The sequence below is a fragment of the Aotus nancymaae genome, unplaced genomic scaffold (genome assembly GCF_030222135.1).
Source record: "Aotus nancymaae isolate 86718 unplaced genomic scaffold, 86718_ANA_hifiasm-v0.15.2.pri h1tg000014l, whole genome shotgun sequence".
Lineage (NCBI taxonomy): Eukaryota > Metazoa > Chordata > Mammalia > Primates > Aotidae > Aotus > Aotus nancymaae.
In genome coordinates this window covers 35,245,608-35,267,702 of record NW_026988425.1, presented here as the reverse complement: position 1 = coordinate 35,267,702, position 22,095 = coordinate 35,245,608, and the positions used below count along the sequence as shown (strand labels likewise).

The 22,095-nt window shown below is 35.4% G+C and overlaps 2 protein-coding genes across 5 annotated transcripts in view; one reads left to right on the top strand and one right to left on the bottom strand.

Annotated features, from left to right (window-relative positions):
* NADK2 (NAD kinase 2, mitochondrial) overlaps window positions 1–3,849 on the top strand; it is a 60,808-nt gene extending 56,959 nt beyond the window's left edge. For both annotated transcript variants that reach the window (XM_021671861.2, XM_064375927.1), the window contains one exon: window positions 1,595–3,849. In XM_021671861.2, the coding sequence (XP_021527536.2) occupies window positions 1,595–1,733 (139 nt within the window). In that variant the 3' untranslated portion in view covers window positions 1,734–3,849. The remainder of the gene's footprint in view (window positions 1–1,594) is intronic.
* A 2,518-nt stretch (window positions 3,850–6,367) lies between these two features.
* Window positions 6,368–22,095, bottom strand: part of SKP2 (S-phase kinase associated protein 2) — a 35,156-nt gene continuing 19,428 nt past the window's right edge. For all 3 annotated transcript variants that reach the window (XM_012459983.3, XM_064375928.1, XM_012459984.3), the window contains 4 exons: window positions 20,971–21,101; window positions 12,978–13,029; window positions 12,702–12,809; window positions 6,368–8,241 (listed from right to left, as the gene is read on the bottom strand). In XM_012459983.3, the coding sequence (XP_012315406.1) occupies window positions 8,028–8,241; window positions 12,702–12,809; window positions 12,978–13,029; window positions 20,971–21,101 (505 nt within the window). In that variant the 3' untranslated portion in view covers window positions 6,368–8,027. The remainder of the gene's footprint in view (window positions 8,242–12,701; window positions 12,810–12,977; window positions 13,030–20,970; window positions 21,102–22,095) is intronic.

Here is a 22,095-nt window from a genome sequence, read left to right as displayed (position 1 = left end):
TGGCTTACACCTGTAATCCCAACACTTTGGGAGGCCGAGGCAGGTGGATCATGAGGTCAGGAAATCGAGACCATCCTGGCCAACATGGCAAAACCCTGTCTCTACTAAAAATACAAAAAAAATTAGCTGGGCATGGTGGTGCACGCCTGTAGTCCCACCTACTCGGGAGGCTGAGGCAGGAGAATTGCTTGAACTTAGGAGGTGGAGATTGCAGTGAGCCGCGATAGCACCACTGCACGCCTGAGCAAATAAAAAGCACTATAACAACAAAAGACTGATATATTGAACTACACTAGAATTAAGAACTGCCAGTAATCAAAAGATACCATTAAGGAGAAAAAAAAAGGCAGAGTCAGAAAGATATTTTCAGGACCTATATCCAGCAGTGGGCTCATAGCCAGAATATTTAGCATATGAAAATTCCTACTGACAATAAGAAAAAGGCAGGCAACATGATAGAAAAATGGCCAATGTCAGGTATTTCACAAAAGGTGATATTCAGATGGCTAATAAACATATGAAAAAGATGCTTGACCTTATGATTCATCTGAGAAATGCTAATTAAAACGACATAATACCATGCCATATACACCCACCAGAATGGTTAGGGTACCAATTGTTGGCAAGGAGGAGTAACTACAACTTTCATATAATTTCTCTTAGGAATAGATAGCTTGGAAAATTGTTTGGCAATTACCTAGCAAACCTGAACATAGCATACACGGTGACCCGCTAATTCCCCTCTGAGATAATCCAGCAGAAATGTATGCACCAACAGAAAAATGTGCACAAAAGCATTCAAGAATATTCATAGCAGTTCTACTGCCAATAGCCAAAAATCCAAATGTCCATGAATAGTAGGAGAGACATAAATTTTGGTGTTTTCATACAATAGAAGTATTTACATACAGCATTAAAAATGAACACACTACACTACTACTACTACATGTAATAACATGGATGTATTTCACAAACATACTATTGAGCAAAAGAAGACAGACACCACTGTGCATATTATATTCTTCCATTTATATAAAGCCCAAGAACAGACAAAGCTATTACTACAACAGTGATAGAAATTAGGAAGCTATTACTACAAAGTGATAGAAATTAGAAGGGTATGCTGGAGGAGGGAGCAGGGATAGTGACTGGGAGAGGGCAGTGAGGGAGCTTCCAGCAAGCTGGGTAACAGCCAATTCCTGAGTTGGGTGATCATTACATAAGTGTGTTCATTGTACTGTACATTAATAATTTGGGTTTATACCTGTATACATAATTACATGTACCCAACTCTTCTGTATATGGGTATACTTAAGTAAAAATTTTACAAGAAAATAGTTAACACTCTTGTTCAATACTTAAAATATTTGTAATGTTAGTAATTCAACATTCAATCATATGAACATTTACATTTCGAGATCTTCATAATATACCTGTATTTACACAGTCACTAATTTTCTCATACCAGAGAACAACTTTTTAAAATGGAAGCCAAATGATCTGCTAGGTTAGGTTAAAATTCAGGATTAAAATAATCTATTACTTAAGATTAAGAAAACTATTACTTTTTAATGAGGTATTTCCTTCTACCTAGGGTTTGTGTCCGTTCTCGTTGTTGGGACGCCTGTATGGTTGTGGATGGAGGAACTTCTTTTGAGTTTAATGATGGTGCAATTGCTTCAATGATGATCAATAAAGAAGATGAGCTTCGAACTGTGCTTCTAGAACAGTGAAGGATTTCCTCATGACAAATGATTACTGGAGAAAATATTTTTACTTCAGAAACAGACTGCCAATCATAAAGTGACATTTTTTGGTTATTGTTGAGACTGCTTGCCTGTGGGCTCAGAAGTGAGATTTGCATTATTCTTCTGTGGGATTCTGATAGAAAAAAGACATTCACTGTATAAGAAAATGGATGGACTGAACTAATTAGAATTGATACCAGTGACATTTTTATATTGCTTACAGTCGGTAACCAAGAGTACTGATATCTTTTTAAATTTAGAGGGCCAGGCTTAAATAAAGGACTAAGTATTTAGGATTTGAAATTTAACTGTATAAGTGTTTTTTCCTTCCTTTCCTCCTAATTGTGGAATTGTCAGAACTGAACACATATCATTTGATTAGTGCATATTTTTTATAGTACCTGAAAATAAAGATTTTGAAAAAATTTTGATGGAGAATTTTGATAAATCCTGACATTGACCTAATTGAAATAGGTAAATGTGTTTGTATATGTGCTAAGAATTTTCTAATTTCAGAACACAATGATGTTATGACTCTATTGATTTAAAAATTTCAAACAATCATTTTTGAAATTATAGATGAATGCTTTTGACTTTCATTCTGTTTAATTTTAGCAGTGCTGGGTGAAATACATATATCAGAACAAATCATGATGCTGTTACAAATGTATTAGTTATCCAGTAAGTGTTTTAAGTCAAATTTTTTAAAAATGATATGATTCTTACAGGTTTCGTCCATCTTTAAAATGCTCAAACATGGATTCAGGGACTAAAAGGATAAACTGATCAGACATTTTCTATTAGGAGTTTGGTAAAATATTGTAAAAATATTTTCACCTGATAGGAGTATTGTAAGAATGGATTCTTTAATAAATATGTGAAACACAATAATTTTGGAATTGCCTTCTTAGTATTGTGGTTTTCACCTAACTTATATTCCAAGTTTTACAGAATAGGTTTTAGGATAAAATGTTAGGGCTTCTTTTTTTTTCTCATTATGAGAATTTATTTTTGGAGGAAATTATTATCTAATTCTTGATCTACTTATAATAAGTAATCCTAGAATTTTTGCCAAAAGATCCTGTCATTGCATAATGAAACAGTTGGTATTCTTGTGCCATTGTTCAAAGTCATGTGTTTGTTTCATTTGCTGCTGAAAATTGCTGTTCAATCATTGACAACTATTTATTGATTACCCACTCTGTGCCATGTGCTGGATATGTTGATAAATGAAAGACTCTATCCTTATGCAATTTGAGTCTCGTGGGCTCAGAAGTAAATAATGTGAAAGCTAGATGGATAGTCAAATTGAGTGCTTTTAGTTTTGCCAGTATTTAACATGTTCTTATCAATTTTTAAAAATAAATGTTAATGTACAGAGTTAATCAGGTTTTGATGTGTATCCAGAAGAATCAATTTTTCTTAAAGTATCTGCATAGACATTCACAGCAAAGAATTTATGACATATCAGATAGAAATAAATTAAAATTTAGTGTTTTCCCAGAGCTAGATCTAGTTTCTGGCTTGATTTTTTTTTTAATGATATACATAAGAATACTACTTTATAAAAAAGCTCCACACTATAGAAACTCCCCTAACAGGCTTAAAATACCTTCTTAAAGAAAAAATGCCAACTCCATCCTTAATCTCAAGGAAATCTGATTGTCCAAACAGATCTGTTACTATGTAATATATTAATAGATAACTTGATGTGTAAAATTATAAGCCATATTTTAAAAGGTTTTAAAAATAATGTGCTTCATTTGTGATATAATTTCTAACATTTCTGCTTGTGGTGGGGATTTATTTGTAAGAATGAGAGGCAAAGGATGTTAGCATAGCAAAAATATTTTTATGAGTAACTTTTAATGGTAACCCTATGTGAATAAAATTACACCGTTAGCTCTTCTTTTTAACATTTCTTATGTCCTTAACTCTCAAGGGGTCATTATTTGAAAACTAGTTTTCACAAAGTGTTATGTTTCAGAAATGTTTCCCCACTGCTGTGCATTATTCTGTGCCCTATTGACTTCATTCACTGTTAACATTTGACATAGAATGATTAGTTATTAAATCAGAGGATGAAGTGCTTACCTGTCAATGTAGGCTCTTCAGATAATTTTGACTTAATATTTTTGATGCTCATTGCGTATTTACATTCATGGCTCCTATACATTAAGTCATATTACATGTTTTGCTACATTGATTTCACTTTTTAATAAGCAGAAGGAGCCAGCTAACACATTTTTATTGTAAAATGTTTGAGTTGAAAAAGTTGTCAAATACAAGTTTAATACATTATATATTGCTCAGTTGTAAAAATAATGTACATTTAGAATTTAAATCAGTTAAATTCATTCCATTGTACCAATATTATTTATGCATTCTTATACTTAAGAACAGCATCTACCAAGACAATTGTGCAAAAAAATTCCAGGGATATTGCAACACCTAAATAAAATGGTGGGGGAGATAAGAGTAAATGTACTAATGAATTGCTAAAGAATAGTTCAGTTTTATTTTGTCAAAGGCCGTTTATTCTTGACTGTGAAAACTATGCAGGGGATTAGGGCATAAGTCAGTGACAAGGCTTATTAAAGTTTCTACATTAAGAAAGGTATGAAAAGTTTTTAAGTCTTACAGGATTTAAGACCTTTTTTTTTTTTTTTAAAGAAAATCACTGACTAAATGAGCTAGAGATAAAAATAGAAAAGCATATTTTAAGTTTTAATCTGATTACCTTAAATATAGTGATTTTGATGCTCAAAATTACAATTTAGATACTCTGGTATTCGGAGAAATGTAAAAATATCAGCATTTTAATATTTAGATCTGCTAAAACAAACATAAAGCAGTTATGTTTTGAGTTGTCCATAAAAGTAGTACAGGCTTTTAGGGCTTTGACCTGTATCTTGAAGGGTTATAGTCTCTTGGTGAAGAAAACTTCGACTTTCTGGGATATTTGGCTAGGTGGGGAAAAATAGTAAAGAAAGAGGAAGTTGCCTTTTTGCTTGTTCCATGGTTAGGGTATGCAATGACAAGAGGTTTCTATCTAGTTTGTCCAGTCTCTAGGCTACTTGCCTTTCTTTCCTCAGAGGCTCTGCATCTTCCCCTGTGCTATTTATACACAGTATCCTGCACATTGTAGATGGTCAATAAATGTTGAAGAAGTGTAATTGGGTTCACCAGGTTTAAAAAGCACTTTATGCAGACATAAAGTTTTGCACTTGGCTAGTGTCTCTCATGTCTCTGGAGCTTGTGGATAGGGTCTATTAGAGAGGAATCAAGAGCCCAAGAGGAGGTAAAGTGGCAGCAGTGAAAATGAAACACAGGTATGTCTCTGAATGGAAGAACAGATTACTTACCAAGTGTCTCCTTGCTAAAAAAAAAAAAAAAGAACTTAATGATACAAGCCTCTGGAGCAGTTTCTCAACACTGACACTATTGACGTTTTGTCCAAACAATTCTTTGTTGTTGGGGGGCTGCCCTGTTTTAGGAAGGTTAGCAGCATCCTTAGCCTCTATTGCCTATATGCCAATAGCACTTCTCTTGTGATCACCAAAAATGTCTTCAGATATTACCAAGTATCTGCTGGGTCGGGGGAAGTCACCCCTGGTCTAGAGCTTTTGTTGCTAGATCTAACTACGAGTTTATGGAAATAGGGGACAGATTAACCTATCACTCCAGGGATAGATGCAAAATGCAGAATGTGGAACACAGGACAGATAACATAGTTGTTTCTTTAATAAATAAATTACAAGAAAAGGAAGAAATCCTAAGATTAAGATTTAGAGAATTTAAATCAAATGCAATGTGTACACCATGTTTAGGTTTTGAGCAAAATAAACCCATTGAAGAATTGAGGATTTTTCAATATCATCTTGATATATAATGCTTCAGGATTCATGCAGGAGAATCCCTATGTTTTAGAGGTCTATACTGAAATAATAGGAAATTATGGGTCTGGGTTTTGCTTCAAAATTACCTGTATTGGAGGGGAATGGTTGAGATCATGGATAAAGTGAAATTGGCCAGAAGTCAATGATAGTTGAAATTGGATGATGGGGTTCATCATACTCTTTTTTTGTTGTTAACATATTTGATGTTTTTCATCATTAAAAACAAAAAAGGCATAACGGTGATAATGTAAAAGGAATCACCATTCTACCATTCGAATGGAAAGGTTCAAAAGGAATAGAATTCTTGGAAGACCTCTGGGCACACAGTGAACATTCAAATAAATAGTTTCTGAATGACAGTAAAACACATAGTATAACCTGATCAAATATATTTAAAAGCTGCTACTAGCTGACTTTTACTGATGATAGTACTTGAGTATCACCTTTGTCACTTGAATTCAAATGTTTTGTAGACACATTACTACTGGATGCACTTTAAAGATAATGAGCCTGTATTAGCCCCTTTTCAAAATGCATTATAAACTATCATTTTCTTTGAATGTGACAAGCATATAAAGTAGGTAAGTCAGTCAAAAAGGACCATCCCAGTGCTCTGTTTTGAAGGTTATTATTTAGAGGCCTCTATGGCACACCATACTAATTGCTTTCAAATTTTAATCACAGTACTTAAAATAAGAGAAAAAAGGAATACAACTTAGCTTAAGTACTCATTTTTATAAAAATGTGTTTTATTATTTTAAAACAAGTCTATAAAAGTAGAAATCACATACAAAAATACAGATTACTCTGACATGTTGGCAAAATAGCTTATGGCTGGACTTGAGTTTGGAAGTTCTGTATGTTTGAGGGCATCCGGATGTCAGAGTCCAACTGAATCCTAACCCCAGCTCTTGTCACTAATCTGTAAACAATAATTTCAAGTAGTATTTAGCACTGTTTACTAAGAAATTTAAGCATAATCATTTCCTGTGTAACCCAACTTTAAAATCTTCCTTAGGTCTAAGCAGATAAAGGCACTTCATACTATGTTTCTAATGTTAACAATTTTTGATTAAAAAAAAAGTTAATACAAATGATGGGTTTTGGCTTTTCTTGGCATTACATTTTGAACATACGAAGAAGTCAATTTAAACTAGTTTTTTGTGATTTTTAAGAAGTAGAATTTAATCTTTTCCCTTCTATGTACCAGTTTTAAAAAAATATCACTGATGGTATCAAAAGGTCCCACATCTGGATTTTAACTCTTATGAGGTATAAGTAGTGCATACTGCTGAAACTGCATGAAACATATACCTGCTTCTATTGTATATTTCTGATTGAAGGGAGTGCAGTTCCTCGGACTTTAGGTCCGATACCCTTATAAATAGATAGTTTCAAACAATTATTGGTGAGAGATCATTAAAAAAAAATTTAAAAATACTCGATTTTAAAATATAAAAGTAACCTTTAAGAACCTCAGTGCTAAAGGAAAACAGCAGGCAACTTCAGAATTCTTCCATCCAAATGTTGAAGAATAGAGACTAGATTAATAGCACCTTTCTAAAACAAAGCAAGTCATTTAAAAATCTTAAGGACCCATGTTCACATAATTTGATTATCAACTTAGAAAACAATTATATTTCTTATCTAATTTAGAATTCTGGAAACACAGTAACTTAATGAACATTACGAGATACTTCAAATTAACCTGTCATAGAAAGCTGTCTCCTGGACCTTCAAATCCTATACCAATTCTATACCTCTGGTTTTTGTAACATTTGGTCTTTTGTAAGTTTTAAGGTGAATTAAGTGGCTACTAATTTCTATTAACATAATTTCAAATCTAAAGGCAAAATTAAAATGCGTTTTTCTCTTCCTCATTACCAGAAAAGATGGCCTCATATGCTACTATCCTATGATTCTCCTTTTGTTCAGCTCATAATACAAATAGCTTATTGTTCTTCTAAGCTGTCTTATAAAGCAATACTATAAAATTAAATAGATAAAAGTTATATAAGCTATGAAGATTGTTTGCTGGTAATTTTTAAGCTTGATTCTGAATAGACTTAATAAGAAGGGCACTTGGAAAAGGTGGCTCAAATTTTGCTCTTTAAGGTATCTTGAAATTATAGGCTCACTCTCCCAAAATTTCAAAAGGCCTACAACTTTGGCTCTTAAGAGCAAAGCAGTGATAGAAGCTTTTAGAATCATTTCAAAAAGCAAGATTTCATAGTTTTCCCTCTCAAATGGTTCCCTAATATACTTGCAGAATGAAGGCAAAGGGAAAACCAAGAATAAAACTAGCTAAGTACTCCATCAATTGGGCTTCCTGCCTACTTTCCCTGTTCTAAAGAAGAGACACCATCCTGCAATAAATGCTTCACAGACAACTGGGCTTTTGCAGGGTCAGTCGGCATTTGATGCCCCATATCTCCTGGTTCTTTTGGTTGTCAATAGTTGGCCTGGCAATGGTGGTGAAATGGGAGCAATTAATCTGTAGATGAGGAAGGGCTTCCTTTAACAGTTGAAGGGTACCGTCTGGCACAATTCCAAAAACTTGTAGTGTTTTTAGTGTGGGAATTTCTCCAAGTTCACTGGAAAGGAAGAAAAGACTTTTAGAATAGCAGTATCTATGGAAACTGTTTGACTAGAGTTACTTGACCCAAATTTTACAATTTGTATCATCTACAAAATGCAGTCTGAAAACATAATTTATAATAAATGACTTGAGAAAATAGCAAATTAAACTGGAAAGCACAGACCATATAGCTTGAGCAACATGGTTTTAGGAAATGCACTGGTGCATTTTATTGAATGAGGTTCCTAATAACCTTAGAAACTCAGGTTTATTTAAAATCCAACCATATTTGCTTCCTTTCTCCAGCTGTGATTTATACAGTGATCTGAATGGGGTTACTGTGTTGTGAGAAGAAACTAGCAAGCTAGTGATGGTAAAAAGCAAATGTTTTACTGTGGTGCCAGTTGCAACCACCACAGGTTACATGCAAATTAAGGATATGAACTTAACCTTTATGTGAACTAGGCTCATCTCTAAAAAGGAGATGTTGGCAGGATTCATGAACTTCTTAATAATGTTTCATAGTCAACAAGTCCATTCTGTGTGATAAAAACTACCACTGACTTCCCTTAGATACTTTAGATAGGGTTATGTAGTTCGGTACAGGTGGAAAACATGGGTGAAAAATCACATCCTTTATATAGGAGGCATCTTACCTCTCTATGTATTATCATTTTTTTCTGCATAGATAAGCCAGTCCCTTTACATATTTCAAATTAGATGAAATTCAACTCTGTTAACAGTGAAATTCTGTTTTACAAAAAAGGGAACCTATTTCTGTGAAGTAAACACTGTTTGGTGTTGGTAATGATTTTTTTCTTCTTAACTCAGCTCTCTGATCTGTATTTGCTGAAGGTTGGGACACACAGTACAAAGTCTTGGGAAAGGGAACATTTATTTTGGAATTTCAACAAAATCCTACCACAAATCAATGAGCACATCAATGACCTAGAGTCAGAAACATCCTTTATATTTTCACATTGTCAATAATTACTTTAAAAAAAAGCCCTAAACTTGCCTTACAATAACTGTCACCTGACCTTCAGTCTTTCTTTTTTCTAGCCTATTTTATATACCAATTTCCAAGGCATCCTCCCAAAGCCTGGCTCAGATTAGTCATTCATCTACTCCAAAACCTTGGATGCTTCCCTTGTGTTTACAGAACCCAGGCTGTTCAGCTAGCCTGAAGACCTTTTGTGTTTAACTTGCTCTTCCAGTCTTCCCACTACTCCCCTAAATGTATTTATTTTTCATTCCACAAGGTGTCTTAAACCCCACAAATGTTTATTATACGTTAGCTGAGTACAAGATGAAGGCTAATTTATAAAATAAAAGCACTCCAAATGAAATAAATATACTTGTTCACAAGGGGACAATAAGATCTAAAGGTACAACCAAAGAAAATCAAACAAATTGCTGTCATTGTTTAATTAAACTGCTTTCTGGAATGTAGAAACAGTATCAAAGTAAGATCACAATACACAGATGTTTATACTTATCACTTACAATGACAGCAATCCAGCTCCAACTTTGAATACCTCATGTGAAATTTGAGAAATGTTGTTATGAGAATTCTGGTTCTGGGATATCCAAATTAGCCAAATTGTGAGCCATTCTGCACTGGAGAATATTTAAAGGAAGAAACTGTAGGAGGGAGTAGGAAAAGGAGGAATGGCAGATGGCAGAGGAGGGAATGTTCTTGCAACAGCGTTGGGAAAGAGATTTGGTGAGGAAAGAAATTAAGAGCAGACTCTGAGAACACACTCGAGTGTTACATATAAGAAGGGGCTTATATAAGATAAGACAATGGATGAAGAACCAGTTCCCAAGTAAAAAATCCAGAAAGTCTCTAAAATTTTAAGGAGAAGACAAAAAATAAAAAATGCCTCCTGGTATGTGCATTACCTACAACCCAGAATAAAAACTTTGCAAGCATCTTTTAAAAACTACAATGGAAGAGACTGAAGAGCAAACTAAGGGACAGCAAATAGAAATAAGTAGTTCAAGAGCCATTATTTCTAATGTAAGAAGTATAAAATGACACCAATGTCTTCTGTATCTTGAATTTTAGGGAAAAAAAAGATATTTATGAACTCTTTCACAGGATTGTTCCTTACTTCATCTATATAATAATCTTGTTTTTCTTATAAAATCTTAAAGGCCTCAACTATAAGTGCTCCTACTACAGAAGTTTTTTAGTCTTCTGTAATCTTAGATTAGTTTACTACCTCCAGCTTGGGTTTCTTACTTGAATGAGAAATAGGGAAGAATTAGAAGGAAGTTTAGACACAGAGGAGAAGACCAATTAAGAAGGGAATAAATACAATGGGAAAGGTCCTGGGGAAGAAAAATTTACAGTTTCTCAAGTATTTTAAAACATTACAACAGAAGAAAGACATTCAAATTGTATTTTCCCACTTTCTGAGAAATAAATAGTCTTAAGTTCTTTAGCATAGATGGTCCTCTGGAAATTCTTACTGAAGCATCCTGGAATTTTTATTATAAACCTCAAATACATCAGCTGCCAAAATGATTGAAATTAGAGTCATTCTAATTCTCATTTTATCTTGAGAAACTTTTAAGTATCAACAAACTCATCTTAAGGATTCACAATGCAAATCAGTGTACAATTTACACAATGCCTAAAGAAATATACTTTTAACCTTACAGTTCAAGGACAAGATCTTTCTTCTTCTCTATTCTAGTTGTCTGACTTGTAACTAAACTCCTAATGTCCCTGTTTCTCTTATTTCATAAGATTTGTACATAAAAGAAATAATAATGCAGTGAAGGTTCACAACTAGTTCTGTGACTTCAGGCCCATGTTTGTAACCATCAATTCACACGGCCTCCAGGTATTACCATGCAATTATTATGCAGGTATCGCAATTACTATTACTATTATCCCACTGGATAAAAATATTAAAATGAAGAGCTCACAGCCTTCCCCTTGGCTCTGCTTGAGAAAAAGCATTTGGGTTATTACCTGCTTAGCTTCTTTCTTTCTGCAGAGAAGAAACAAAAGCAAGACACATGGATAGATTCTCTTAAGAAAAGCAACCCAAAAAGAATTATCACCACACTCCCCAGGGGGCTGCACATGCAAAGAAGCAGGAGCCCAGATGACAAGGACAGGAAAGAATGGATGACAGGGAAGCCCTTTTGGATAGATGCTAGAAGCTCCTAGAAGTTCTGGATGCTAGAAAATAAAGAGGGCAGGGATTTCAATAAGTTTTATGCACATGAATTTAAACCCCAACATTTGAGAGCTGGGAAAGTAAATCCTACCATCCTATTTTAGGCAGTCCTTTCCCAAATGAGATACCAGCTCAGACGCTGAACCCCAAAATTAATTAAAATGATTAATTAAAACGCATAATTGCCAGATTTCCTAATTCTACTAGCTAACTCTGTGTAGCTGAAGTATCAGATTTATTCATTAATTCTTGAAACTAACTTAAAAGATCCAAACCATGATTCTGGGGACTAAAATTCTTTGTTCAAATTCACCACTGTTCCTAGGTAGGAGCTGGAAGCTAAATTAACCATCATTTAAATAGCGAGCTACATAAATGAGTCCAGCAGCTGCACTGAGGGCATGTTGGGCACCTGACCTACTCTAAGATACTGACCTCTTGTGGTTTTCAATAAAATTGCTACAAATTTACATTTGCCATTAGGGAGACTTTTCCAGCCCTTTGGGATGAAATACAGGAAACCTTTTAAAACAATAAAAATATGATTCCCAGGATGAGTTGGGTATGGCGCTTCCCAAAGGAAAGATAGACCAGGCTGCTTCTTTCTTGCACTCCCTTGATTCCGTGGAAGTTGCTGAGCAGGTAAAATTAACTCTTGTGTGAACTACTGGATTAGATAGTGACTCTTTTGCTTCTGTCTAGGAGACCTAGGATTTAGACCCAGGTCAGCCACCAACTCACCATAAGGCTTGAATAAGTCACTTAACACAACCCTGTTCAAAAACAGCATCAGACTTACAATACATACCATCTACAGGCTTATATCCTTCCTATTCCTTGACTATCCAGGACTTAGATCAGGAGAAGATACAGAACTTTAAGCCCAGATGAAAGCTTCTGGAATCAACTGGAGTTAATCCGAAAAAATTGGGAAGAAAAAAAGACACCCACATTGGGTCTGCCTTCCTAATTATACTCTGAGTTTCCTGAAGGAAAAGGTTATCTTCTGCTTCTTTGCTAAGTCCTCTCACAGATACTAAGACAGCAGGCTACTCATTAAAACTGCTTACAGCTAAACAATAAATGTTTAGTGAACCATCTGAATCAACTCAATTTCTCCAGACAGTTTAAGCAACACTCTGCTAGTCTTTCATAGCCAGTCTGTGGTATACTAATGTTTCAGTTTCATATGTCTATTAATAATAATGGATTTTCACACCAAGGGGCAGCTCTGTTGTTTCCTGCCTTCTATTAAGCATTAAAAACAAAACATACTTACAGTAAAGTTTCAGGTATTATATCATAGCACCGACTGAGAGACAGGTGTTGGAGGTAGTTGAGCTGGAAAAATTCCGGGAAGCAGTCATTCTTTAGCATGATACTATCACTGTAAGAGAGCAGAAAAAAAAAATTGAAAATCACACATTGATCCTAGATAAAAACAGAAATAACCCACTGCTTAGTTCCTTCAATTCAACATTATGATCCTTTCTCCATTAAATGAGAAATCAAAAATTTTCAACTTTCGATCTAAAATAAACAAATAAAAAAATACCTTAAGTCTAGGTGGACAAGATTGGGGCATCTTCTAACTAAAGTAGAGAGATCTAGGAAAAGCAAACAAACATGATGGTCACTATTAAGTGAGGAACAGGACAAGGATATTTGCTATCACTCTATCATTGAACATCATGCTGTAAGTTCAGAACAATGCAGTTAGAAGCACACACTATTAGAAAGAAAAAATGATCATCTTGGAATATAAAATTTTCTACCGCAAAAGCCCAAGAGAATCACCTGAAAAACAGAACTGTGTAAAATGACTGGTTAACAATAATTTTTAGCTTATCTATGTATCAGTAATAGCAGGCTGGAAAAATAATGAGAAAAAATCCCATTCACAATAGCAAAAAGCAAAATTAAACACCAGTATATATAAGCAAACAATATATTACAAAGGTAACACCTCAGATCAACAAGAGAAATAACAGATCAGTAAAAAGAAATAGGAGGTGGCTGGCAAGATGGCTGAATAGGAACAGCTCTGGTCTGCAGGTCCCAGTGAGATCAACACAGAAGGCAGTGTACCTGAAAGTGATGGGGAAATAAAACCAAGTTGGAAAACACTCTTCAGGATATTATCCAGGAGAACTTCCCCAACCAAGTAAGACAGGCCAACATTCAAATTCAGGAAATACAGAGAATACCACAAAGATACTCCTTGAGAAGAACACCACCAAGATATTAATCGTCAGATTCACCAAGGTTGAACTGAAGGAAAAAATGTTAAGGGCAGCCAGAGAGAAAGATCAGGTTACCCACAAAGAGAAGCCTATCAGACTCACGGCAGATCTTTCTGCAGAAACCCTACAGGCCAGAAGAGAGTGGGGGGTCAATATTCAACATTCTTAAAAAAGTTTCTACCCAGAATTTCATATCCAGCCAAACTAAGCTTCATAAGCAAAGGAGAAAGAAAATCCTTTACAGACATGCAAATGCTGAGAGATTTTGTCACCACCAGGCCTGCCTTACAAGAGCACCTGAAGGAGGCACTAAATATGGAAAGAAAAAACTGGTACCAGCCACTGCAAAAACATACCAAATTGTAAAGACCATCGACAATATGAAGAAACTGCATTAACTAATGGGCAAAATAACCAGCTAGCATCATAATGGCAGAATCAAATTCACACCTAACAATTCACACCTTAAATGTTAATGGCCTAAAATGTCCCAATTAAAAGATACGGACTGGCAAACTGGATAAAGAGTCAAGACCCATTCATATGCTGTATTCAGGAGACCTATCTCATGTGCAAAGACACACATAGGCTCAAAATAAAGGGGTGGAGGAATATTTACCAAGCAAATGGAAAGCAAATAAAAAGCAGGGATTGCAATCCTAGTAGCTGATAAAATAGACTTTAAACCAATGAAGATCAAAAAAGACAAAGAAGGGCATTACATAACAGTAACAGACAAACAGAAAGCTAAATCATAAGTGAACACCCATTCCCAATTGCTACAAAGAGAATAAAATACCTACAAATACAACTAACAAGGGGTGTAAAGGATCTCTTCAAGGAGAACTACAAACCACTGCTCAAGGAAATAAGACCCAAACAAATGGAAAAACATTGCATGTTCATGGATAGGAAGAATCAGTATCGTGAAAATGGCCATACTGCCCAAAGTAATTTATAGATTCAATGCTATCCCCTTCAAGCTACCATTGAATTTCTTCACAGAATTAGAAAAAAATACTTTAAATTTCTTATGGAACAAAAAAAGAGCCCACATAGCCAAGACAATCCTAAGTGAAAAGAACAAAGCTGGAGGCATCACACTACCTGACTATAAACTATACTACCAGGCAACAGTAACAAAAACATCATGATACTGGTACCAAAACAGATATATAGACCAATGAAACAGAAGAGAGGGCTCAGAAATAATACCACGCATCTGATCTTTGACAAACCTGACAAAAACAAGCAATGGGGAAAGAATTCCCTATTTAATAAATGGTGCTGGGAAAACTGGCTAGCCATATGCAGAAAACTGAAACTGGACCCCTTAATTACACCTTATACAAAAATTAACTCAAGATAGATTAAAGACTTAAATGTAATCCCTAAAAACCACAAAAACTGTAGAAGAAAACTGAGGCAATACCATTCAGGACATAGGCATGGGCAAAGACTTTATGACTACAACACCAAAATCAATGGCAATAAAGGCCAAATTGACAAATGGGATCTCATTAAGGTAAAAAGCTTCTGCACAACAAAAGAAACTATCATTAGAGTGAACAGGCAACCTACAGAATGGGAGAAAGTTTTTGCAGTCTACCCATCTGACAAAGGGCTCATATCCAGAATCTACAAATAACTTAAACAAATTTACAAGAAAAAAAACAAACAACCCCATGAAAAAGTAGGTGAAGGATATGAACAGACACTTCCAAAAGAAGACATTTATGTGGCCAACAAATGTAAGAAAAACAGCTTATCATCACTGGTCATGAGAGAAATGCAAATCAAAACCACAACGAGATACCATCTCACACCAGTTAGAATGGCAATCATTAAGAAGTCAGGAAATAACGGATGCTGGAGAGGATATGGAGAAATAGAAATGCTTTTACACTGTCGGTGGGAGTGTCAATTAGTTCAACCATTGTGGAAGACAGTGTGGCAATTCCTCAAGGATCTAGAACCAGAAATACTGTATAACCCAGCAATCCTATTACTGGGTATATACCCAAAGGATTATAAATCATTCTACTATAAAGACACATGCATATCTATGTTTATTGCAGCACTATTCACGATAGCAAAGACTTGGAACCAACCCAAATGCCTGTCAATGAAAGACTGGATAATGAAAATGTGGCATATATACACCATGGAATTCTATGCAGTCATAAAAAAGGATGAGTTCATGTCTTTTGCAGGGACATGGATGAAGCTGTAACACAGATCAGAAAACCAAACACCACATGTTGTCACTCATAAGTGGAAGTTGAACAATGAGAACACATGGACACAAGAAGGGGAACATCACACACCAGGCCTGTTCCAGGGTTGGGGGATAGGGAAGCATAGCATTAGGAGAAATATCTAATGTAGATGATGGGGTGATGGATGCAGCCAACCGCCATGGCACATGTATACCTATGTAACAAACCTGCATATTCTGTACATGTACCCCAGAACTTAAAGTATAATTTAAAGAAAACAGTGCTACTATAACTGGAAAAAATTATTTCTCCAACTCAAATAACATATTTAAATACATTCCACATAAGCAGTTCTAAATACAAAAATATTTTTGTATATTTAGGGCAACAATAAATACTAAAAATTATTAATAATTTAGGATGATTATTTAATTGAATCTTGGGATAAGGCATTTCTAAACATAAAAGAAAACAGGGAACACATAAATTTACTACATAAAATTTTAAAACTCTACCCTATTAAAATAAAACAATTTAAAAAGTATCAGAAAACTGGGAATAAATGTTTTCAACATACATTAAAAAGGGAGTTAATCTTATATAAAGAGAAAAAAGATAAATCAAAAATAGGCAATGAACATAAACAAATCTACATTATAAAATACCAAGATAATAAAAAGGAGCAAGAAATACCAAAGAAAATTAGAAAAATTGCTTCTCAGCCATCAGGTGAAAAACAATTCTATCATAAAGTACACTACAGGTATAGACACTTGATTTTATTTGTGGGCTTTCAGGAACCTGAACTGATTATTTTTGGATAGTGAACTAATTTTTTTTTTTTTTTTTTTTTTTAAGAATTCAGAGAATTACACACTTTACTTTTGGTCCAGTTATTCCACTTTTAGAAAAGTATAGATGTGTATGAATATATTCAGTGTGGCAACAGTTATATTAGCCCCTCCTCCAATTAGTTTAATATGTTAACCTTATCCATGCCATGAAATACATGCTAATTATTATTAAAAAGTTTTCTGATAACATTTTATACAGAAAAAAATACTAAGATAGATTGTAAACAAAATATATACAATGCATTATAATTTCAACTTAGCCAAAACATACTCCAACTCACATTTACACACAAACACATATACAGAAAGAAAGAGAAAAGAAAAAAAAAAGGCTGGAAGGAAATACATCCAAAATGTTAACTTCAGCATTCAAGGGTGTCAGGATTACAGACAACTTTTCAGAATTTGGAAGAAAGTCAGGTGAGCTACTTGGCAATCAGAAAATAAATCAATAAATGTTACTTATTTAGAAACACAGGCAAACATTTGAGGGTTTTTTCGTCTCACAGGTATATTCCCTCCGCTAAATTCTGGACTTGCATTTCCAACTGCCTCCTCAACATACTGTTTGGATATGTAACAGGCCTCCAAATTTATGTCTAAAACCAAACACTCAAATTTCTCCCCAAAATTTCCTCCTTCTGTAAACTCTTTCCCATCTCAGCAAGTGATAATTTCACAAATCCAGGAGCTTCAGCCAAAACCCTTGAAATCATAGTGGACTGTTTTTCTCACATCCCACATTCACTCTGTGACCAAATCTCATGATGTTGGTTTTAAAAATGTGCCCGAATCTGATCATTTTTTACCACCTTAAGTGTCATCACCCTAGTCCCCTAACTGGTCTCCCTGCTTCATACTTCCCCCTACAGCCTTTTCTCAGCACAGCACCAGCTTGAGTCTTTTAAAATTAAGTCAGTCGTATCACCGTTCTGCTCGAAATATGCCAATGGCTTCCCATCTCACACAGGGAAAATTCAAAGCTTTTGTCTTGGCTTAGACAGCCCTTGGCCATCTCTCTCCTCTCACTGTTCTCCCTGCTCCCTCTCACACGCTGGTTCCACGTCAAGGTCTTAGCACTCGCAGGTCCTTTGTCCTTAAATATTCTCTCACATATGCATGTGGATTCCTCTTTCACTCAGTCAGGTCCCTGGCTCCAGCGTAGCCTCCTCAGAGAGGCCCTGTCTTTAACTATTCCAACTAAAAGTCATCCCCTTTCACCACATTCCACCTGGTTACTCTGCTTTGCTTTTCTTCTTTGCAATTTCACCTCCTTTCATAACATTCATGAAATATGTTCACTTTCTGGCTACCCTACTACAAAGCAAACTTCGTAAGGGTGACTTTCTCTGTTTTGTTCAAGGCTACCTCTCCTGGGTCTGGAACAGAGCTTCAATCATTGTAGGTGCTCAATAAACGTTTAATGAATGACCAAAAAATTTAAAAAGTACACAATAAAGTTTTCAGGGACCAATCATCTAGCCAGCCAACTAGCCATCAGCAAAATCAGATGCAATCATACTTTGACACCACTGGAGAAAGAACTAAACATTCAGGGATAAAGTGGATTAGTCTCCTTCTCTGCCCCACACTTAAGCTCTGTCCTCCCTGGGCAGGAAGGGTTAGTAAACAGTAGTCACTGCCAAACTTCCCTCTTCACTGTCCCCTTAATTTCACCACAAACAGTAGACCCAACCTGAGCTAGATGGGATCTTAGAAACCATGTAATCTAATCTGTCACTTTAAAGGAGAGGTGATTTCAGCTACATAAGTCAAGGTCAAATCCAAAACCAAAAAGTTTCTGTGCCTCATCCATTGCTCCATGGAAAGGTAGTGATGGGGTAGTGGGGAAGGAACAGTTATAACAGCCAACAGTAACTGAACTCTTACCATGTGCCAAGAAATGTTCCACATGCTGTACGTATCTTAACTCATTTATTCTTTCCTGTAACTCTAAGAGGTGAGTTCTACTTATCTCCATTTTACTGTTGAGAGAACTAAGGAACAGGTAAGTTTAGCAACTTGTCCAAGTCTACCCAGTATATGGCAGAGTGGGTATTTGAACCCAGGCCATCTGGTACCAGTCTATGAGCTAAAACCAAATCCATATTATCTCTGACATAATGAAATGGGATGTGCTATTGTTAGTGACCGTTAAAAACCTTTTTATCCCCATTGAATAATTAAAAAACAAACACTTCAATTTATATTGTTTCTCTTTCCTGAATGTGTCTAGCAAGCAGAATTTTAATACCTACTATTTCTGCCAAAAACTAGGTAAACAGGCTCTCTGTTCTCTTTCTTGGAAAAACAAAGGGAAAGGTTTTTAAGCCAAACTTGGACAAAACCAACAGCACTTTGCCTACAGCAGTTTCTCAACCTTGCACCCAGAGCCTCAGTTCATGTCAGAAAATCTTTTAGTAAAGTAGTGGAAGATCCAGATGTGGGCAAGAAATATAAACAAGGCACTGCCTTCCCTTCACCTGCAGATGAACAGAGAAGAGCCAAGAGTGATGGGATTTCACACCAAGAGGATGGCTGATGGGTGGGAGTTTAAACTTCTTGGAGGAAAATTTGACAAAAGCTATCCAAAACTTGAGGATAGTACCTAATGCTGGACTCAGCAATTCCACTTTTAAGAATCCATCCTTAGAAATGCATCCAAAGATTTTTCTCTGTCACTCATAAAATTGTTTATAGGAGAGAAAAACTGGGAAGATTCTGAATGTCCATTAGAAGGTGATCAATTGCATAAATTGTTATATTGATTTAATATAAATTATTCCATATCTATTTGATGGACTATCACATAGCCACTGATGATGATATAATGTAGCCACTGAAAATGGGGTTATGGGGGGGCGGGGAAAAGCATATTACAAAGTATTTCATGTATTATGTTCCATTAAAATAAAACCATTTTTATACAGGAAAAAGCCTAGCAAGATGTTAATTATTGGTGATTTGCTTCCCTTTGTGTTTTTCCATATTTTACATACTTTTGAAAATGACTACATAACACTATGATCAGGTTTAAAATAGTACTTATAAATACTGGGTGGGGAGACTGGTAAGAAATAAAGACATGATTCCTACTTTTATGGCTCACTAAAGAAAGTGTTCACCTTGTCTGAAAATGCAAGTGTTCGAATGGCAGTAGCCCAAATTTGAGTCCTTGCACAGGCGAAAGACTCAAATCTCTACCCACTCATGAGAGTCTAGCAATTATTTTCTATAGCTTTATATCTCTTACCAGAGGATGTCTGTCCTGGAGAAGTAGTTTTACACTACTTAAATTTTAAGATATATTCTGGAGATGTTTGCTTCAAATCTTTTTCAGAATAATAAAAACTAAAATAAACAAAACACACTCAAATAAACTAGTACTAACATCAAGATATGGCGACATGGGTGGCTGGTTTAACCAGGTTTTGTATAGCCCACAGACTGAATGTTGGCCTGAGATGGTGAAGCCATTTAAAAAACTTGCCATTTGCAAGCACTTGCCTTTACAAATCAGGATTTTCTCATTAACATACAAATAAAATAAAGCATAACTGAGTATTAAGGTTTGTAAAGACTGTTACCTGCTACCCCAACTTCTAATGCCTGTCTTCATCTAAAAAAACCTCGTTGTCCTCTTGGACTGAATACAAAGTAAAAGTCATAAATATGAACTTATTAACAGGGTTTATAACAGAGTTTTTCAACCTTGGCACTGATGTTTGGACCAGATTATTGTGCGTGCTATTCTCCTATTCTATACACCATCTGGCAGCATTCCTCCTTCCGCCCATGAGAGACCAGCAGCACTCCCACAGCTGTGACAATAAAAACTGTCTTCAGACATTGACAAATGTCCCCATACAGACAAAATAGCCCCTAATGAAGAACCACTGCTTCATACTAATCAAATGCTACATTTATGCATTTTTATGTTGGGATTTACCTAATCATTTAGTTGATTAAAAGTTTTTCTGCTTAAAAATACATTGTTTTTAAATATAAAGGTTTCTACTGTTAGATTCTGAACTCAAACCTTGGCTCTAGTTCACTAGCTGTTTACCTTTACCTAATCATCAGATCTGCAGCTACCCCATCTGAAAGAGGGTAATAACACAGGCACTGGATCAAATCAGAAAACATATGTGGAGGAACAATTAGGAGAAGCTCAATGAATCTAATCTATGATGCTGTGAAGGCCTCAGTGGTCCAGGCTTGGAAGCTCTAACCTGATTTCTGGAGATTCTTTCTGTAGCCACTAAGATTCAGCTGGGTGATGGTCTCTGACACATGTGCAACAGCCACCTGCACATGCTTCTCAGTGAAATCAAAGCACCAGGAGAGGTTCAGCTCATCCAGTCTGCACAAAAGAGGGGTAACAAAGAAAATATGAAACCATCACATGGGAATGAGTTTGTCTTAAACCACAAAGAAAGAAAATGCAAAGCCATTGATTCCTTATTTCATACGCAGAACACTTGCTTCTTTAATGGTACCTGAGTATACCCTGTTTACTCTTGAAAGTTGCCAGAGGGTCAGAGCAAAGGCCTTGGTGCATGCTGCCTCCTTCTGGAAATGGAGGGAAGCACTCTCTTCCTGATGGCTCAAACCTTACTCCAGTACTGCAGGTAGAAATGCTAGTCTTTCATGTTTGCTTTCTCAAACTACCAACTACACAACACAGATGATCAATAACTCAGGATGTTTTAAACAATTGATGGAATGCACCAAGGATTCTTAATAAAGAGATGCTGACATTGCAAAAAGCCACTTCATCTTACTGTGCCTCTGCTAACTGAGCAAAAATGAGTGTTTCAGAGACAACATACAACCGTTAATCCCCACTCCCCATTTCCTGGCACTGCTGACTAAATATAGGGCTATACATTTGATCTCACTGATAACATTCATATCTGGAGGCAATCTATTTTAAATGGACCATTAACAAGATACAGATACAAATGCTGTACCATGGAGACCAAGAGGTATCTTTTAAAAACACACATACGCATAGTACTGTGTATCCCAAAAACACTTAGAAATATTTGTAACTCTGTATCCTTTATGTGCTGACGTTATTATAAGAGATATTGTTAATAGAACTGCCCAAATTTATTTATGGTGTATATTTATAACACACCAAATTTCATCAAAAATTTTAAGTTAGGTCTACAAATACCATAGGGGAAAAAACCTGACTGTATAGTTAAGTGTGAGCAGATTTCTTACTACCATACAGTTGATAATGTATTTCCCTTATTTTAACAGTTATAAATAAACATTATCATTTATTATCATTAATGATACTGTATTTCCCTTATTTTAACAGTTATAAATAAACAAAAAAGAGATCA